Here is an 18,735-nt window from a genome sequence, read left to right as displayed (position 1 = left end):
CAAAATAAACACTAGCATGCAACCTGGAAAAAGCAAACCCTCAAAGCTCCATTGACACAAAGAAAAAAAAAATAAGCAGAATTCCATTAGCTATAAAGAGTTATCAAAAATGTAATCAATAAGTGTGACATTAAAAATTACAACAAATACTGGGGTTATGCCAACTAAAATTTAACAGCAGAAAATGTGTTCCAGTAACCATTACTTAATCTCTGCAGGACCGGCAGAGGGGATTATATAGTTATGTCACATCCATCATTCACATGCTACAGTCAATCACTGCTCTCAGTGGGGACGTCGTCATGTTTGTCATTTTAAAGAATCCTGGAAGAACTCTTTATACAAGAGAAACATGACTGGGAGTATATATGCACTCTTACCTGCCATGTAGAATGTACCAGGGTAAACAGAGTTTGTTGGCTTTGAAGTATAATTTCCACGGTCTCCACTGTATTCATCGCCTGAATTAGCAGGGTATACCTGCATACAAAGCAGAAAGTTATCAGGAAGGATGACAATTGTTTACTAGGCGTTACTTGCACAAATAACATCACTACACCTAATGTACCTAGGTCCCTCATAACAAAATGAATAGTTACCTGAAGCCCTTCAATGTAGGCGGACTAGGTTCACATAACGGATACTGGCGCGATACATGTATGCGCACAGTTGGATACAATACTTGCATCATGACTGTACACCGCTTGTAGTGCTGCATATTGTAGCCCAGAATCTTAGCTCCGCACCTATTTGTGGTGTACAAGCAACACTATTAAAGTTTTCCTTCCGCCTCTAGGTGAAGAGTGATGTGGAGAGGTGGCCGTGCGTGGCTCTTTATTCCCTTGTAAGGGGGCTCTGGAAAACGCAGAGTGAGCACTGCATATCAAGGACACCCCCACCCCCTGGACCCGCTGATTTGGCTCTCTAGCTATCCCAGTTGGGGCAAAATCTCTCAGATTGGCACATTCTGCTTCTAGTACATCAAGAACTGACTGTGCTCCCTATGCCTGGTCACAAAATCATTAATGTTATTTACGTCACCTGTTGATATATACATTCACAACCACCCGCTAAAATAAATATATAACAGTAATTACTTTTCCATCATAGAAGTCTGAAAAATGAACGTATGGGAAATCTAAACAGAATAAAAATCATAATGCCATCATAATTCCATTATTGTGTGTGTCGCTTGGTTAGCACACACTCCTAGTGCCATCTGCTGTATTATGGCACTTGGCCAACAATTAGGGCAGCTGGGAGCAGAGGATGTGCTTCCATAATGAAAAAGGGCAATAGAAAAGCCAGGAAGAAGAAATAATGTGAAGAGCTGGTGTACAGAAATAATTGCAAATGCAGAATAAAGGCGTGATCAGCAGAATCGCTATGCAAAGCAAAGTTCAGTGATCAAAGAAGAAAAGAAAAAAGCTGTTCACCAAAACAGTATATATCAGCTAGTGATCTATGGAGAAGGCATCTACTGGCATTGTGGAATTCAACTCCCCCTCCCTAGAGATATTTCCAGCTCCTGTCCCAGACTATAGGATCAAGTTTCACTGGATCCAGCTTAACCCCATGTTGTCTTGTATATTGTTTACACCGCCGGAGAGAGAGAATACTAGCATGCATTCCGCAAGGATATACTATGGAATACTACGGCAAATCAAATCCAGTGCAAAACAGTCAGCGGCTATCATCACACAAGTATGTGCTTGGAAACATACCCACAAGATGCTTTTGCATATTTATTTCAGCCAGCTGACGAAAAGTGGAAAAAAGGAATCTAAATTATAAAATCGCAATATGAAAATGGATCTATAAATAATCGCAAGGCAAAGAGGGGGTTTATTTCAGTCTTGTACCATTACACAATGGTAAAAGTATGGAATACCAGGGGGAAGTGAAAGAGTTAAGAGTTCCTCAGGAAGCTGTAAATCACACAACCCCCCTCCTCCCCTTCTCAGCCCCTGTTACTGTTGGAGTGGGAGGGGGTTCTCTCCCCTCCAGTAGAGTGAAGTCATTTCCTCTGCTCTGTCTGGCTGGGAAAGTGGGGTGGGTGAATCAATAGCAGAGAGCCAAGACTAGGATCTTGACACATAAACATGATTGACTGTGTGCTTTAACATGTATAGTACTTTTCAGCAGTGTGCTATATACCACATGGGGAGATGTAAGAGAAACCTGCTGCCACAAGGTATTCTTTTCCCCAGGTTAGAATTCTGGCAGTTAGGCCATGTGTTTACATGTTTTACAGAGCAGCTGGAAAAAGGGGAGAAAAGACAATTGGAACTTTAACCATTTTCTTTCTGGGTCATTTTAGGGAGGTTTTTTGGTGTACATTTTTTCCCCATCCCTTCTTCCAAGAGCCACCATTTGTTTTATTGTTCCACTGACATTCCCCTATGAAGGCTTGTTTAATGTGGGCCGAGTTGTAGTTTTCAACCACATGATCATTTTACCATGTAATGTACTGAGAAATAGGAAAGAAAATTCCAAGTGTAGTAAAAAGACGTAGAGAAAAAACAAACAAAACTAAAACAAAGTTTCATTACTGTTTTTTATGGTTTCGTTTTTACGGCGTTGACTGTAAAAATTAAAAACAACCAGGAAAACATGATTTTCCAGGTCAGTACTATTAAGACAACAGCAAAGTTGTAAAGATTTCTTTTTGCGTGAAATTTTTTTTTCCGGAAATTTGTTACATGAATTGTGTTACCATTTTCGGAGACGTTGTTTATATTTTTCATTGGAGCGGTGTGAGGGCTTGGGTTTTTCTGGAGAAATGGCATTTAATCAGTAGGATTTTGGGCACAAACTGTCTTATCGCGTCTTGCATTTTTGGTGGAGTTGCAGCAATAGGAAAAAAAAAACAAAACTAAATTCTGGGGTTTTTGCTCTGAGGCTTTTAATGTACAGGTTAATTTTCTTTGAAATGCTGATAGATCAGACTTTCATAAACATGGAAATACCAAACATGTTTTTTTATTTAGCCATTTTAAACCCCAATTTTGGCTCTTAAGACCAAACATCTTTTCTTTTTGTCACATTCCAAATGCTTATTTTTTCAGGATGAGTCGCATTTGTCAGTGGAATCATTTTAGGGTACATATCTTTATTGGGTGGACTATAAACAGCAATTCTGCCACTGTTACATTTTACACTATTTACCAGGCTGCACAGAATGTGGGCTTTATTCTGCGAGTCAGTATAAATAAGGCAAAACCACATTTATATGCTTTTATTAGGTTTTACAATAACTTTGGTGACACAGGATTTCTCGTTTCATATTCTGAGAGTCCCAAGATTTACAATTTATCACCAGCAGAGCTGTAGGAGAGATTAATGCGCTGTATGCAGTGGTAACATTTTATGGTACATGCAACTTTTTGATCACTGCCAATCTTTGGAAGGCAAAATAAAAAAAAAAATGGAATTGATGTTTTTTTTATTCAACACCATTTACTGTTAACTAGAATAGACATGATATCTTTATTATGTGGGTTAATACAAGAACAATAATAGAAAACGTGTGTACTTTTTTTTTATGTTTTGCTACTTTTGCGCAAAAAAACCCATTTTTTTGTTACCATATTCTAATATCCATAACCATTTTTCTGTAAATGGAGTTGAGGTTTTGACTTTTGGGGAACAAGCTCTAGTTTTTACTGGTACCATTTTGGGTACATATGTCTTAATATAAAGCAACAAAAAAGGTCATTCATTTTTTGGTAGGAGCATAAACAAGAAATAATTGAAATAGCCTTTTTTTATATCGTTTTTATGGAAGTCACCATGCAGTAAAATGTAAAATTGACATGTTACCTTTACTCCTACAGTGATGCCCACTTTATGTTATACACACAAATCTTTACTTATCCCACAAAGGAACTTGAGCATGCAATCCTTTGCTTTGGTAGCACTGATACCATGTACTACTTATATAGTACAGTGCATTATGTAACCTACCAGTATTTGACGGACAGGCAGTATATGAAATTTTGTCTGGCAGGATCCAATAGGCTGAGGTATATGACAGACACAGTGGCAATTGTTTGGCCTGTGTTGCTATAGCAACCCACGATCATGCTGCAGGTTGGTGCTGGCTGACAGAGGGAGCGATCTTCCTCTGGCAAACGTCTTACATTCCGCTGTCGCTATTGACAGTGTCATCTGAGGGATTACAGTGCGGATATCACAGCAAGGTCCAGTCAGAAGACATGCAGGAGCTCAGCAGTATATAACAGCCGGGGCTTGCTGCAGATGGCACAGGCACAACTTTTTTTCTAATACTGGACATGGAAAACCCTTTAAGGCTATGACATTTAAATATAGAAAAGTATTATTTTTGCATAGAGGTTTCAAGATGAACATAATCCTTCAAAAACAGTAATTTCTCCAAGCCTGTAACCCAAGTAACATTAATTGAATTCTCCATAAATGAAGCAGGCATGAGTGCAGGTTTTAAACAAAGCCTAAGAATAGATATTAATGTTGGCAAGAAAGGGAGTAAGTTGACCATAGTACCCACTTATTGCTGTTATTATGGTCAAACAAATTAGATGAAAGTCTGCCAGCTTATAGCATTTTAAAAGAATCAAATATGCATGGAGACAGCCAAAAGGTCTCCATAAATATTAGGCTTCGTGCCCACGATGCAGAAATGAAGCAGAAATTTTCCTGAGCATTTCAGCATCTCCTTGGCAGAAACACGTATGCGTTTTTTACATGCGTTTTTGCATGCGGATTTGCCATGCGTTTTTCCAATGCATTGTATAGGCAAATATGCATGCAGAAACGCACAAGAATTGGTCATGTCCGTATTTTTTCTGCGAGTAAAATCCGCACAGAAGAAATCCGGACCATGTGCACAGAACTAGCAGAATGTCATAGGAAATCATGGGATAAGGTATGCAATGCGTTTCTGGAGCGTTTCTGCGCTGCAAATGCGCACCAAAAACGCATCGTGGGCACACAGCCTTACAATATAATCGGCTGAAAGTCTAATGTGCATGGGTGCCTCCCGACTATCCACTGACAGTAAAGGGAGAGAAGAATCTGGCCATTGGTATTTCATCAGCTGATCATTTTTTGGTAGGGAGATAAGTAGCAGTCATATAATTTTGGTAGTGGCTCTCAGAAAACACAGCAATGCTTAAAAGGAATGTGTCACCCTCCTGGGCAATATCAGACCTCTACTATGGGCATATCGGTGATAGAAAAGTAAATCTATACTTACCTGTATGGCCCATAGCAGAGGTCTGATTACAGAGAAATCTGGTGTTATAAAGTCTGTTTTCCAGAGGCTTGGCGTCCGTGGGACGCTAAGCAAACCCCTCCTATCTGCTTACTATTCCCCTAAATCGCCACCTCTGTGCTAAATTACCATATTCCCCCTCTCCCCTGCAGGTCACAGGGCCCTGTGACAGGCCATGTGACGTGCCCTGCTCTGCCTCCCCTCCCGGGCAGAGCGCTGCTCCCATGGAGCGCATTTTGTATTGCCCAAGCGACGGTAAGTCACTGAGACTTCCGCTCCGCTGGCAGTACGCAGCCAAACGGGCCAGAGGGAAACAAAGCGTGCCCGGGAGGGGAGGCAGAGCAGGGCACGTCACATGGCCTGTCACAGCGCCCTGTTCGTGCAGGGGAGGGGGGGGGGGATATGGTAATTGGCACAGAGACGGCAATTTAGGGGAATAGTAAGCAGACAGGAGGGGTTTGCTTGGCGTCCCCCAGACGCCAAGCCTCTGGAAAACAGACTTTATAACACCAGATTTCTCTGTAATCAGACCTCTGCTATGGGCCATACAGGTATGTATAGATTTACTTTTCTATCACCTGTATGCCTGCCCATAGTAGAGGTCTGATATCGCCCGGGCGGGGGGGGGGGTTGTGTGTGACACATTCCCTTTAATCAAGCCAAGTGTTCCAGTGTATGGTGAAATCGGAAAAAACAGCTGTGAAACAACCAATATCTAATGTGTATGGTGGTGTGCGTGGGGGACCAACAGTCCTACAATGGTGTATGTTGGACTTTATTGAACTTTTCTTAACCCAAGAGATGAGCAGAGATCAGAGGTCCACACCTCTTCTAGAAATTAAGCTGATCATATACACGCAAATTTAATTTTCAAGTGAAGGAACAAGTCACATCTAGATCACCAATCCCTAGTTTCTGTGGTTGAGTATACAGTATAAATGTCCACTGTTCAAAGGTTTGTTGATGGAGATTGTGATTTGGAAGTGCTAACCTCCAACTAAAGACCAGTAGCTTCAAGCAACTATAACTCAGCAGAAAAGTAAGCCATTAAAAAGGGATTTTTATTTGAAAGCCATTGACACCTCTTATGATAAATCCCCTTTAAGAGTCATATTCCCAAATTGGACATTTATGGCATATCAACGGGAAATGCCATAAATTTCCAACAACAATGGGATACAGTCCTATATGGAGAATGAGGGTCCAAGCATCTTGGGGGAGCCACTGCATTGAGGCTGAGAATGGAGAGGTTGTCAGGCTAACGAATGGTCACTTGTACTGATTCTCCCATACAAGTGAATGAGACAGACTGCAGTACTTGGCAGCAACCACTGAACAATGCATTTAGCTGTGTTCTTTTTCGTACATTACTTAACATCTGCCAGAGCAGATATTAGCTGATCTGTCGGGGTGCCAGGTCTCTCCCCACGTACAAGTGAGGGAGAGACCTGTCAATCACCCGGAGTGGAGCCGAGATGAGCTTCAGAGTATATTTCTTCTGAGACGCCAAAGCATTATCAGACTGAGGGCAGCCGTAGAGCTTCCACTCTGAAAGTTTTGAAGAAAAAATACTTTAAAAAGCTGGCAGGGGACAATGCATCTCTGTTAACTACTTCTCAGGTCAGCTCCTTGACAGCTTCTTCCTGCCCCTGTCTCCCTAAGTGACAGGTCTCACCACAACTGGCCAGCTTTTTAAAGTATATATCGCATGGCTGCAATAACGCCCCAAGGATCAGGCAGGTCCCATTAAGCCCTGACAACTCGTTTGGGAGCTTATATTTACTGCTGCTTGTTCTAGTTCTACATCATAATTACAATACAGATTTAAAATGGATTAAATTGAACGAACAGCACTTACAGATGAAGGAAGTCCTGGGGGCACCTTTCGAACTTTTTTAGGTTGCACATCTGCATGAAAATAAAGGTATATAGTAACTAAACTTATGAAAGGAAAAGCATTTCCAAAATAATTATGGAAACCAAGTGAAAATTGATAGAATAAAACTTATAGATGGTTTATCTGCTGATTCTGCTGCCTTCCAGAATGGTCACAGCACAGAGGGGTTAACACAACCCCATACCCACACAGTGGAACAGACCAGCAGATTTCAGGCCATCTATAAACATAACTGCAGAGTGCACATCTAACAGAATTGGCCATTTACCAGGCTATGACGGTTGAATAAATAAAATATAAATATATACCAAGGTTGCCATCTCCTGGACGCCGCCGTGAGCCGCTTGAGTATGAATAATAATGAGCAGCTCCCTTTCCTCCACTGGGCGAAAGTGCATTGGGGCTATTTATGCCCAAATCACCAGGCAAAAATCCAGGCTTAAATAGAAGGGGAAAAATAATAAAATTAAAATCAATAAAGAAAATTAATTTAAGGGGGTTTTCCAGGAGTTTTATATGGATGCCCTATCCTTAGGACAGATCATAAAATATCTGATCGGTGGGGGTACGACACCCGGTACCCCCGCCGGCTATATATTGGCCGCGGCCAGGTACTGCACATCCGCCCACTAATCAATAAGGGATGGATGTGTAATGCCGGCTGTGGCCACTATACAGTTGGAATTGAGAATTTATGGCTGCTGCTGGGACGGCTCATCGGCAGGAGTGCCACCGATCAGATATTGAAGATTTATCCTAAGTATAGGCCATTAATATAAAATTCCTGAATAACCGCTTTAAATGTCTCTGTAAGTCACAAACATTATTTTACTAAAACTAATTTGTCTGCATGATTAAAGGGAACTTGTACTGGCAGCAATTTACTAATGGGAGACCTGGTGTCGGGTTCCCTTTATACGAGTTGTCCAGGTTTGGTACGAAAGTCTACAGTCACTTCAGTCCTCATAGCGTTCACTGTGAGGATTCGCCTGTGCCGGGACCGGGCAGTCCTGTGACCGCAAGTATGCAATAGGCTTACTCCTGGCCTCATTCTGACTAGATGTGCGAGGCCTTGCTCAATGCAAGTGAATTGAGAGAGGCTGGCACTTTAGTTAGAATGTGGCTGAAGTATGAATATAAAAAACAAGGGAGTGGGGAAAATGGAAGTCAGCTCACCGATGTTGAATTCACCCTGAGCCGCCTTGGCCCAGGACGTGGAGATAAGCAGAGAGAGAAAGATCCTCCAGCGATATATGCAGGTTAAACTTTCCAAAACTTTATTAGTCCAGTAAAAACATGATTATAACAACCAGCTACCACCAAGTATCCAATTCTGATCAATGCATTTCGACTGTCCCAGTCTTTGTCATGATCATGACAGTCGAAACGCGTTGATCAGAATTGGATACTTGGTGGTAAGCAGGTTGTTCTAATCATGTTTTTACTGGACTAAAAGTTTTGGAAAATTTTACCTGCATATATCGCTGGAGGATCTCTCTCTTCCTGAAGTATGAATATCGTGCACTAGCGATCACATGACAGCCTGGTCCCGGCACCAGAGAATTTTGGCAGCACGATGCTTTTTTTTTTTTTTTTTTTTTTTTTTTAAATGTCATCCCACTTGGAATTATTTTCCAGTTGTTCTGTACATTACATGGCAAAGTGAATGATATAATACAAAAACTACAACTCGTCCCACAGAAAACAAGCCCTCATAAAAAAAAATGATGATGGGATAATAAAGTTCTAGCTCTTGGAGTGGAATAGAAGAACTTTGAAAAACCCCTTAAACACTGCTGGAAGTGGCAACATTGATCTTTATTTAGAAGTAAAAAAATTGTTTCTTTAGTAAGAACTCTAAAGGCAAAGAATTATTTTGGCCCACACAAAATTTGCAGAACAGCAGTTATTGTACGATATGTACGGCATTTTTTTTCTTGGAAGCCTATTTAAGCTGGTATAACATGCGTGTTTAATCTGTGTTTTGTTATCGATTGAACAAATGACCTATAATTTATGGGGCTGTTCAGACGTTCCTTCAGATGTTAACATCTGAGACATGTTTGATTTTGATCCTAGCCCAGACTTACATTTAAAGCACCACTCCAGAGGTGCAATAAAAAGAATGCTGGAGTGGTGCTTTAAACTGTAAATTCGTGTCAAACACCACATTGATAAGTAGCATTTTATGCAATCCCATTTACACAATAGAATGTTTCATTTTTTTCTCAACTACAGGCACCCCCATTGACGTCACATTGTAGTACCAAGAAAAAAAAAAAGTTTTCAATGATTCTCTCAAATCTACAAGGGTAATGAGTGGGGGAAACGCCAGCAGACACATCCTGTGTGAATTCACACCAAGGCGGAGAACTGAACAGCACTTTTTTTTGTTTTTATTTTATGGCTTGCTGTATTTTTTTTCTTCTACACATACAAAAGCATCTACATAATCAATACCTGGTTCATTCCAGGCATTCCGGGATCTCTGCCAAATGTAGTGTACGATGGTCGCTCATTTTTTCCTGAAATACATACACCAGCACATCACATATTCTAAAAGTTTGGAAACATATGGTCATCTCACAAGGACTAAAATTTCTTACATTGTATAAAAACAAGAAACAAAAACAATACATTATATTTTTGAACTAGTGTACCCAGTTGCCGTTTTCTGCAAACTGAAAGATAAAAAAGGCAAATAATATTTGTTTTGAGATCTAGAAAGTGCAGGCGATGAATGTGCAATACACTTGTGAAATTTTTTTAAGCTTGCTTAAAGATCATCGTTTTTGGCAGCACATTGTCCTGTGTAAACAGGTGATGATTGTATTGGTGATTCTTCTGTGCGCATGGAAATGCGGCCAGCCTGACTAAACAGGCTATTAAATTACCACCGAATGGCTTACATAGATCGAAAGTCATTTAAAGACTGGGGTCTGCCAATGTAATTGCAGCTTGAGTTTAAAGGGATATTTTCTTCTTCCATCCTAAGAAGCGCACCTTTTCCCAGCCTCTTGGTTGCGAAGGGCCAATGTGCTTCTCATGATCGACCATTCGGACCAATGTCAATGCTGCACAGCTGGATGGAATGGTGTGCTCTCAAATGCTGCTGGCAAGGGCCCTGAAGCAGGCTGGGCCAAGCAATCAAGCCAACTTTAAAGCAGCACTTGCCAGCAGTATAGAAGAGAGATTGCAAGAGCGCACCCTCACTTAGGAAACAACAGTCCACCTCTGATAAACTGCAGAGGTGGCCGGCAACCTAGGCAACAAGCAGTACAAAATGGATTTAAAAATCTCACCTGTCTTGTGAACCAAAAGATTTTTAAATAGGGAAATTGCAAGCACTTTGAGAAAGCATTTCACAAATTGAGATAACCCCTTCGGGTGTCCTATCAGAACAACCTTGTCACGGCTATTGGTCTTCTTTATGATAAACGGTCATAAAAAGGCAAATGTTCACAGAACATAATGACACAGGAGATGCATTCCAGGCTGGTCTTACCCATATTTTAATGGGTGGTAAGAAAATGCAAATTCATGAGGTCTACACTATTGTATGTAAAATGGAGCCCACTGTTCTGGGTGGTTAGGAGCATGATGAGGAGTCACCTGAAGGGAGACACATTTGTACCTTTGTTATTGGGCCCCTTTTCTCTACCTACTCCACTGCTACACAGCACAGTTCCTAAATACTTGAATGTTTAGGCTAAATTGGATGCCAACGATGGGAAAAACTTCTGTATCAAGAAATTAAGATAGGCAAGTTGTTAACAGTCAACAAACTTACCAGCAAGTCCTGACGACAGGAAGGTGGTAGATGACAAACTGCCTTCATGTGATGGTAGATCCCTGTGTTCCCCATAATGACTGGCGTCACCATAGCCCTGAGGGCACATAAAACAGCGATCAGAACATATATCCAATTTAACTTACTATCGGCACATTTATTTTACTGCATAGAAGAATATGAAGCCAAGAGCATTTTATTAGTTTATACACCACCAGCTATATATCTCATGTGCAGTCCAAAAAGGTCTACTTACTCTGCTCTGGTCAAATGTGGATCCATTATGATCATTTGTTGCCCAAGACCCAGAGCCAGTTCTTTCTTCTATACCTGAAAGGAAAGACATATTAAGACTGCAGTAAAGTACTCATCTATGGGACACAATCACAAGGTTATAGTTTTTAAACTATTCATTATTGGCTCCAACTTAGAACATTTCAAGCTGGACAGACAATATAAAAGGTTCACTAAAAGGTTGATGTGGCGTTAACCTGCAGCTAAAGCCATTATTGGCTTGTCCTCAAAATAAAATAGGAGTAGCACAAACTGAACGGCATTTTTTTTTTTTTAAAAACATCACTTTCTACACTATAATTGTCCAACCAAAAAAGTCTCCTTAAACGAATATTAATCCAAGAGTTTACAGATAATCAAAGAAGAAAATTGATTGAAGACTTTAAGCACATTCAAAAAAATAAAAATAAAATAGGTCAGAGTGCTTAAGGTCTCAGTTGGGAAATGGTCACTTGATTCATGCTGCCAAAGCCTAGCACCAGCCTGGTATGTGAAAACATAGTTTGAAGATCCTGCAGTCTTCTCCCTATATTGGTCTAGTTGATTGACAGGTCTATCCCACGTGTGTACATAGAGATACCTGTCAATCACCTACAGCAGAGAGGAGAGAAGCCGTTTGGGGGTGGTGCAGGACTAGTCTCATCTCTACCTACAGTCCCCAAATCTTCAATCTAATGCTTTTGTTCTGGCATTCCAGAGACAAATATACCTGGATGAAGTGGTGCAGCCAGGCTCTGATTCATGTTGCCTAAGGTTTGGACAGCATGAATCAAGTGACAGGTTCCCTTTAAGAAGGGAGCTTTATGCATACAGCCAGATTTGTCATAAGGTATGGAGGAAGGTGTGAGGGGGTTTGGTGTGGGGGTCGGGGTGCTAACTTCAAAAGAAAGCAGACATTTAAAATCAGGTTTATTTACTCCTTTTGGGGAAGCTAGCCTTATATTGCAGTTTTCACAATGGCTACTACAGCATTCACAAGCAAAGGTTTCCAATGCACTGTAGCTTGTTAGCTTTGCTGTATATACAGTCAAAGAAGAAAATCATCCCACTATCATTAGAGAGAACCACAGGTCTGCTGTAATGCTGAAAGCCTAGATAAGGTCGCATAACACCATACAATAGATCCATGGTTAAGGATGCCGTTACACTGCATTAGCCAGTGTAAAAAAGGTTGCCAATCAAGTGATAAACGAGCAAAACACTGGGTCACCAGGTAAAATGCTCTTTTGCATTGCCCATAGATGATCAACATCTGAGCAGCCCGTATTCTACTCTGCAGTGACACACAGCTGTACTCCTCCGAGAATGCAGGGACAGTTTGTAACCGTCTCTGCCTTCCTAAAGCCCCCATCTCACATAGCGAGATCGCTAGCGAGATCGCTGCGGAGTCACGGTTTTAGTGACGCAACAGCGACCTCACCAGCGATGTCACTCTATGTGTGACACTTTGCAGCGATCAGGCCCCTGCTGTGAGGTCGCTGATCGCCGCAAAATGTCCTGGACCATTTTTTGGTCTTTGCCCTCCCGCTGGTCAGCACACATCGCTGTGTGTGACCAGCGATCAGGCTGGTAACCATGATAAACAGCGGGTTACGAGGGGCACACGCGCACCTAGTAACCCGCTGTTTATCATGGTTACCAGCCTGCTCCTGCTTCAGCAGGCTGGTAACCAGGAGCAGGACATCGTGGAAAGATTCTTTCCACGATGTCGCTGCTCCCCTGATCGTTGGTGAGCCTGCCTGTTTGACAGCTCACCAGCGATCACATAGCGACGCAGCAACGATCCCTGACAGGTCGTATCGTTGTCGGGATCGCTGTAGCGTCGCCAAGTGTGACGGGGCCTTAAGAACTGTGTACACAGTAATAGGAAGCGCTAAATGCACCTTCTCCTCTGAAACTAGTGGTCACGGGAGTGCTGGGTCCAGCAAAGGAGCAGGAGCTGCTGGGTCCTAGAAGACACAGTCAGCTCTATTATGCAGTCAAGAGGCTGCATATACATAAACTGGGGCAAATCTATCAGCCCCAGCTATATGGTAAATCATGGTTATATGACATGGCTGTTACCAGCCCCACCCCCATTCCTAAAATACAAAAAAAACAAAAACGTATGAGATAGAGAAACATAATTGTTAAAGAAAAGGGAACAAATTTGAAAATGTATTTGAGTGTTTTTTTATGGCTCTAAAAAGGAAATAAAATGTTACATTTCTTCACAAATATCAGAAAAAAACAAACAATTAAAAAAAGACACACGGGTTAAATAGCTTATTATTGAACGGTTAAAAAATCATCACTGAGGAACACATTGCCCAGTATAAACAATGAGCACAAGTAGAACAGAACGATCAAGTACCTAGCTGTGTGCATCATAAGTGTAGTCAGTTTGCCTACACAAGCCATAAAACGGCCACTAATCTGCAAGCACACAAGTCAGCAAGTGTAAACGCAAAATAAGGTTAAGTTTTTTTTTTTTTGAAGGTCCGCTCCAAGAGACACCTCAAAAATAGTTAGAAAAAAAAAATACTTAAACTGCCTATAATTTTTTATTTTAGAACCTCTTCGCAGTTCACATGCTTCGTTTTTTCATTCAGCTTCAGGTTCCCCCCGAGGAAGCAAATATGCGAAACGCACGTCGGAGCCCAGGTGTCTGACTTGGGTAACTATTAATTCCCTAAATTTTTTGTACACATAAGAATACATAATATTTAATTTGTAAGTTATTGAATAAACAATTTGTATCTATTTCAAGTGTGGCATTCCTCTTTATAGGTTAGATAATTCTCTTTTAGAACACACTATTTTGTTTATTGTAAATTGGTAATCAGGTTTTGAAAAAGGCCTGGTGGGGGAAAAAAAAAAAAGTGCATGATGACGTGGCTCCTGATGGAAAACGTTCCAGGCTAGTCATTGTACAGTCAAAGGACTGCAAAAAATTATTATATAATATACTGCTCAAAAAATAAAGGGAACACTCAAATAATATCCTAGATCTGAATGAATAAAATATTCTCATTCAATACTTTGTTCTGTACAAAGTTGAATGTGCTGACAACAAAAGCACACAAAAATCATCAATGGAAATCAAATTTATTAACCAATGGAGGCCTGGATTTGGAGTCACCCCCAAAATGAAAGTGGAAAAACACAATACAGGCTGATCCAACTTTGATATAATGTCCTTAAAACAAGTCAAAATGCGGTTCAGTATTGTGTGTGGGCTCCACGTGCCTGTATGACCTCCCTACAACGCCTGGGCATGTTCCTGTTGAGGTTGCAGATAGTCTCCTGTGGGATCTCCTCCCAGACCTGGACTAAAGCATCCCCCAACTCCTGGACAGTCTGTGGTGCAACGTGACATTGGTGGATGGAGCGAGACAGGATGTCCCAGATGTGCTCAATCGGATTCAGGTCTGGGGAACGGGCGGGCCAGTCCATAGCTTCAATGCCTTCATCTTGCAGGAACTGCTGACACTCCAGCCACATAGGTCTGGCATTGTCCTGCATTAGGAGGAACCCAGGGCCAACCGCACCAGCATATGGTCTCACAAGGGGTCTGAGGATCTCACCTCGGTACCTAATAGCAGTCAGGCTACCTCTGGCAGCACATGGAGGGCTGTGCGGCCCTCCAAAGAAATGCCACCCCACACCATTACGGACCCACTGCCAAACCGGTCATGCTGAAGGATGTTGCAGGCAGCAGATCGCTCTCCACCGCGTCTCCAGACTCTGTCACGTCTGTAACATGTGCTCAGTGTGAACCTGCTTTCATCTGTGAAGAGCACAGGGCGCCAGTGGCGACTTTGCCAATCCTGGTGTTTTGTGGCAAATGCCAAGCGTCCTGCACGGTGTTGGGCTGTGAGCACAACCCCCATCTGTGGACGTCGGGGCCTGATACCACCCACATGGAGTTTGTTTCTAACCGCTTGTGCAGACACATGCACATTTGTGGCCTGCTGGAGGTCATTTTGCAGGGCTCTGGCAGTGCTCCTCCTGTTCCTGCTTGAACAAAGGTGGAGGTAGCGGTCCTGCTGCTGGGTTGTTGCCCTCCTACGGCCCCCTCCATGTCTCTTGGTGTACTGGTCTGTCTCCTGGTAGCCCCTCCAACCTCTGGACACTACGCTGACAGACACAGCAAACCTTCTTGCCACAGCTCGCATTGTTGTGCCACCCTGGATGAGCTGCACTACCTGAGCAACTTCTGTGAGTTGTAGAGTCCATCTCATGCTACCACGAGTGTGAAAGCACAACCAACATTCAAAAGTGACCAAAACATCAGCCAGAAAGCATTGGTACTGAGATGTGGTCTGTGGTCCCCACCTGCAGAAACACGCCTTTATTGAGGGTGTCTTGATAATTGCAATAATTTCCATCTATTGTCTATTCCATTTGCACAACAGCATGTGAAATTGATTGTCAATCAGTGTTGCTTTGTAAGTGGACAGTTTGATTTCACAGAAGTTTGATTTACTTAGAGTTATATTCGGTTTAAGTGTTCCCTTTATTTTTTTGAGCAGTGTGTGTGTATATTATATAAAAAACCTCCTCAAAAAGACAACCCCACCCCCATATGAGTGTTTTCCACTAGAAAACTTGTTTCAAAAAAATCTCAGTGTGCACATAGCCCAAGGATCTGTATGCAAGTCATCTGTCTGGAGAAGCGGCTGTACATCCATCACTTCCTGATGTATGAGGGCCTTTACATTCTCAGATCCCGTCAGAACCAGCCGACCATCTAATGTGTATTGCACGAGAGAAGGATTGGGCAGTATCCCTCCATTTTCATGGCAGGTAAGCCGCCATTGATGCCTGGTAGTGGATTTCTTCCATGAATAAGTCACAGAACTGAGCATGTAAGTGTAGGATGGGGTTGGCATTTAACAAGTGCAACAGTGAAAGCAGACATGAATGAACTCGCATCATACAACCTTTTTGAAAATTACACGTTTGTAGCTTTCTCAAGCAAGCTCAATCTACAACGTTGAATTTTTTAACAAATTTTACCTACAATCACGTCTACACCTCTTGTATTTGTATACATAGTATGCTGTGCATCCTCAAGTAATGTGCATATAGATGCACATATAGGCATAGAATGCAGCAAACTTGCAACATGTGCATCCCTTCAAATCTTTTAAAAGATGTCCATCTCTACAAACTGGGCCAATGTGGAGCAAAGCATGGTGTGAAATATTATATACAGGTATATACCATATGTATATCTTACACCATGCTTCTACCACGTGGTCGCTGTCTGTAGAGGTGGCCAAAATCCTTTCAGGAGAGCATGCACATGATGGCCAATGTGGTGTAAGATATATTCATGATCTACTATATATGGTGTACATTATGTAATATACATTACGTATAAGTGTAATTTATCATGAATATATCTTAGATGTTGGCCCAGTCTATAGAGGTGGAATATATCCCTTTAAAGTGAAGTGATTGACATGTTGTAAGTTTGCTGCATAGATTATCCAATAAAAAAAATGCTGCCATGGTCTCTCCAGTGGTCTCAGTCCTGCAGAAACGTAACCCTCCCTTTCCTTTTATCTCCATCTGTTTCCCTGGTAAAGCCTGACATGCAACACCTTATAGCAGTCAGATTCTTCACATCAGATGACGATTTGCCGGCATTTTGTCCCCTTTGTGGGAGGAAAAATTAATTTTGTTATGTACGCATTACATTTTATCTCGCTTATACTCAACTGTACATATAACCAGCAAAATACTGAGGCTACATAATGCCCTTCAACTATCGGCCTTTTGTGCCAACAACCCTCCCCCATTCCGCTTCTCACCCTCAAGAATTGGTTGTTTAATTGCTACCCAATTTACATAATTATGCATATTAATCTCTTCAGCTCATGCATATTCATAAAGAATCCTCGCTAAATCTTGTTTTTTAATCAATGGAAAAAAAAAAAAAATAAAGCAAACAGAGGTTGGGGGGTTGGGAGCGAAATGTGCATAGCAAATATGGGAGCAGGAGAGCGGCTCTGTTCAGATTAATGAGCAGCCTTATACACACGAACAGCGAATAAAATACCCAGCAATATAGGGACATCCTCCCCATACTGATGGACAGACATCTGAAATTGAGAGAGACGGAGGCTAATCTACCTAATAGACAAGTAAATGCGCACCTGGTTGTCACTTTGTTTTTTTCTTTAAATAAAAAAAATAATAAAAAGGAAAAACTAACAAACAAAAAACACACACCAGTCTCTTTGGGCAGGTTTCAAACATCATTCATCCATGGCTTTTTCAAAACGATGTTCAAAAGTCCATTGTAAAATATGAAAAGATGTACATTCACGTCATTATTTGTGCTATATTTGGGTAAATGGTGTAATAAACTGAGGCACGCTCTAGATAAGGCATTTCTACTGTGTCGGAGCTCACTCCTACCACTCACACTCCAATATACTCAGTTTACACTTTGTGTTTGCTGGAAGAAACATTTTTTTTTTTTTTTTAAATAACAGAAAATAAATATTCACTTAAAAGACAATTTAATATTTATAAATAAAGTTAAAAAAAAAAAAAAAAACATTCTGCTTCCATAATCCGTCTCCCCTCAAGAATATCAAATAAAACCTGTCTTTAGCATTATCGGAAAGAGACTGCCTCGCTCACTGAACTGTCTGCAGTAGGACACCATGCCAAGACTAACCCTAAACACATGTGCCAGACAAAAAAACAGGACTTGCAGTGAGTACATGTGTTACATTCCTTAAAGGTTTCTATGGGAGCAGTAGATCGTGTTTATTATAGGGCATGCAGAGAAACCTATGCGCAAAGCCGCCTTCTGCTTCTTTCTATTATTTTGAGCATCAGTAAGTGCGAAAAGTGTCAGACGGGGGAGCAGTAAAATTCCACAAGTCCACCGATTCACAGTTCAAATCTGTTGAGATCAACTGTCCGTGGCCAATTTTCATTTTTTGTGATTTCGTTTTTTCCTCTCCTTCGGGCCAGAGACCTAACAAGTTTTTCCATCGGCTATGTTCACACACGTGGTGTTTTTTTTCTGTAGCTAAATCTGCTGACAACTTTTCTCTGGTAGGAAAACAGCTGCATCAAAAATGCAGGTTTTCCTGCGTTTTTTTATGTGTTTTTTTCACTGTACCTCTGTCTCTATTAGGCATGTACATAAAGTGCTGTCAAAAAAAAAAAAAGAATCCCATTCTATTTTGCCATCAAAAACACAGCAAAAAACGCAAGTGCAATTTTTGCAGCATTTTTTTCATCACCCATTACTTCCTATGGGTGAAAACGCTGCAAAAACGCTGAAAGAAAGTGACATGCTCTATTTTCCAAAAACGCAAGCAAGGCAGAAAAATACACAGCAAACAAAAAAGCAACATGTACAAACAGAGAATTCTGGTTTCTCATAGACTTTGCTGGTACTGCAAAAAGCAGCTGAAAATTTGCATAAGAATCTGCTGCAAAATACGCAGCAAAACCCAATGTGTGTGAACATAGCCTTAGCAATACAAC

The 18,735-nt window shown here is 41.4% G+C and overlaps 1 protein-coding gene across 6 annotated transcripts in view; it reads right to left on the bottom strand.

Annotated features, from left to right (window-relative positions):
* The window catches only part of TCF3 (transcription factor 3), an 86,477-nt gene that overhangs the window by 30,748 nt on the left and 36,994 nt on the right, over positions 1–18,735 (bottom strand). For all 6 annotated transcript variants that reach the window (XM_073686340.1, XM_073686341.1, XM_073686339.1 and 3 more), the window contains exons 4-9: positions 11,198–11,271; positions 10,942–11,038; positions 9,612–9,676; positions 7,460–7,589; positions 7,113–7,162; positions 381–480 (exon numbers count right to left, since the gene is read on the bottom strand). In XM_073686340.1, coding sequence (XP_073542441.1) covers positions 381–480; positions 7,113–7,162; positions 7,460–7,589; positions 9,612–9,676; positions 10,942–11,038; positions 11,198–11,271 — 516 coding nt within the window. The remainder of the gene's footprint in view (positions 1–380; positions 481–7,112; positions 7,163–7,459; positions 7,590–9,611; positions 9,677–10,941; positions 11,039–11,197; positions 11,272–18,735) is intronic.

The sequence above is a fragment of the Phyllobates terribilis genome, unplaced genomic scaffold, assembly GCF_046119375.1.
Source record: "Phyllobates terribilis strain yellow unplaced genomic scaffold, ASM4611937v1 Scaffold_1__5_contigs__length_1240528914, whole genome shotgun sequence".
Taxonomy (NCBI): domain Eukaryota; kingdom Metazoa; phylum Chordata; class Amphibia; order Anura; family Dendrobatidae; genus Phyllobates; species Phyllobates terribilis.
Note: the sequence above shows the minus strand (reverse complement) of the source record. Positions and strands in the feature narration are given on the sequence as shown.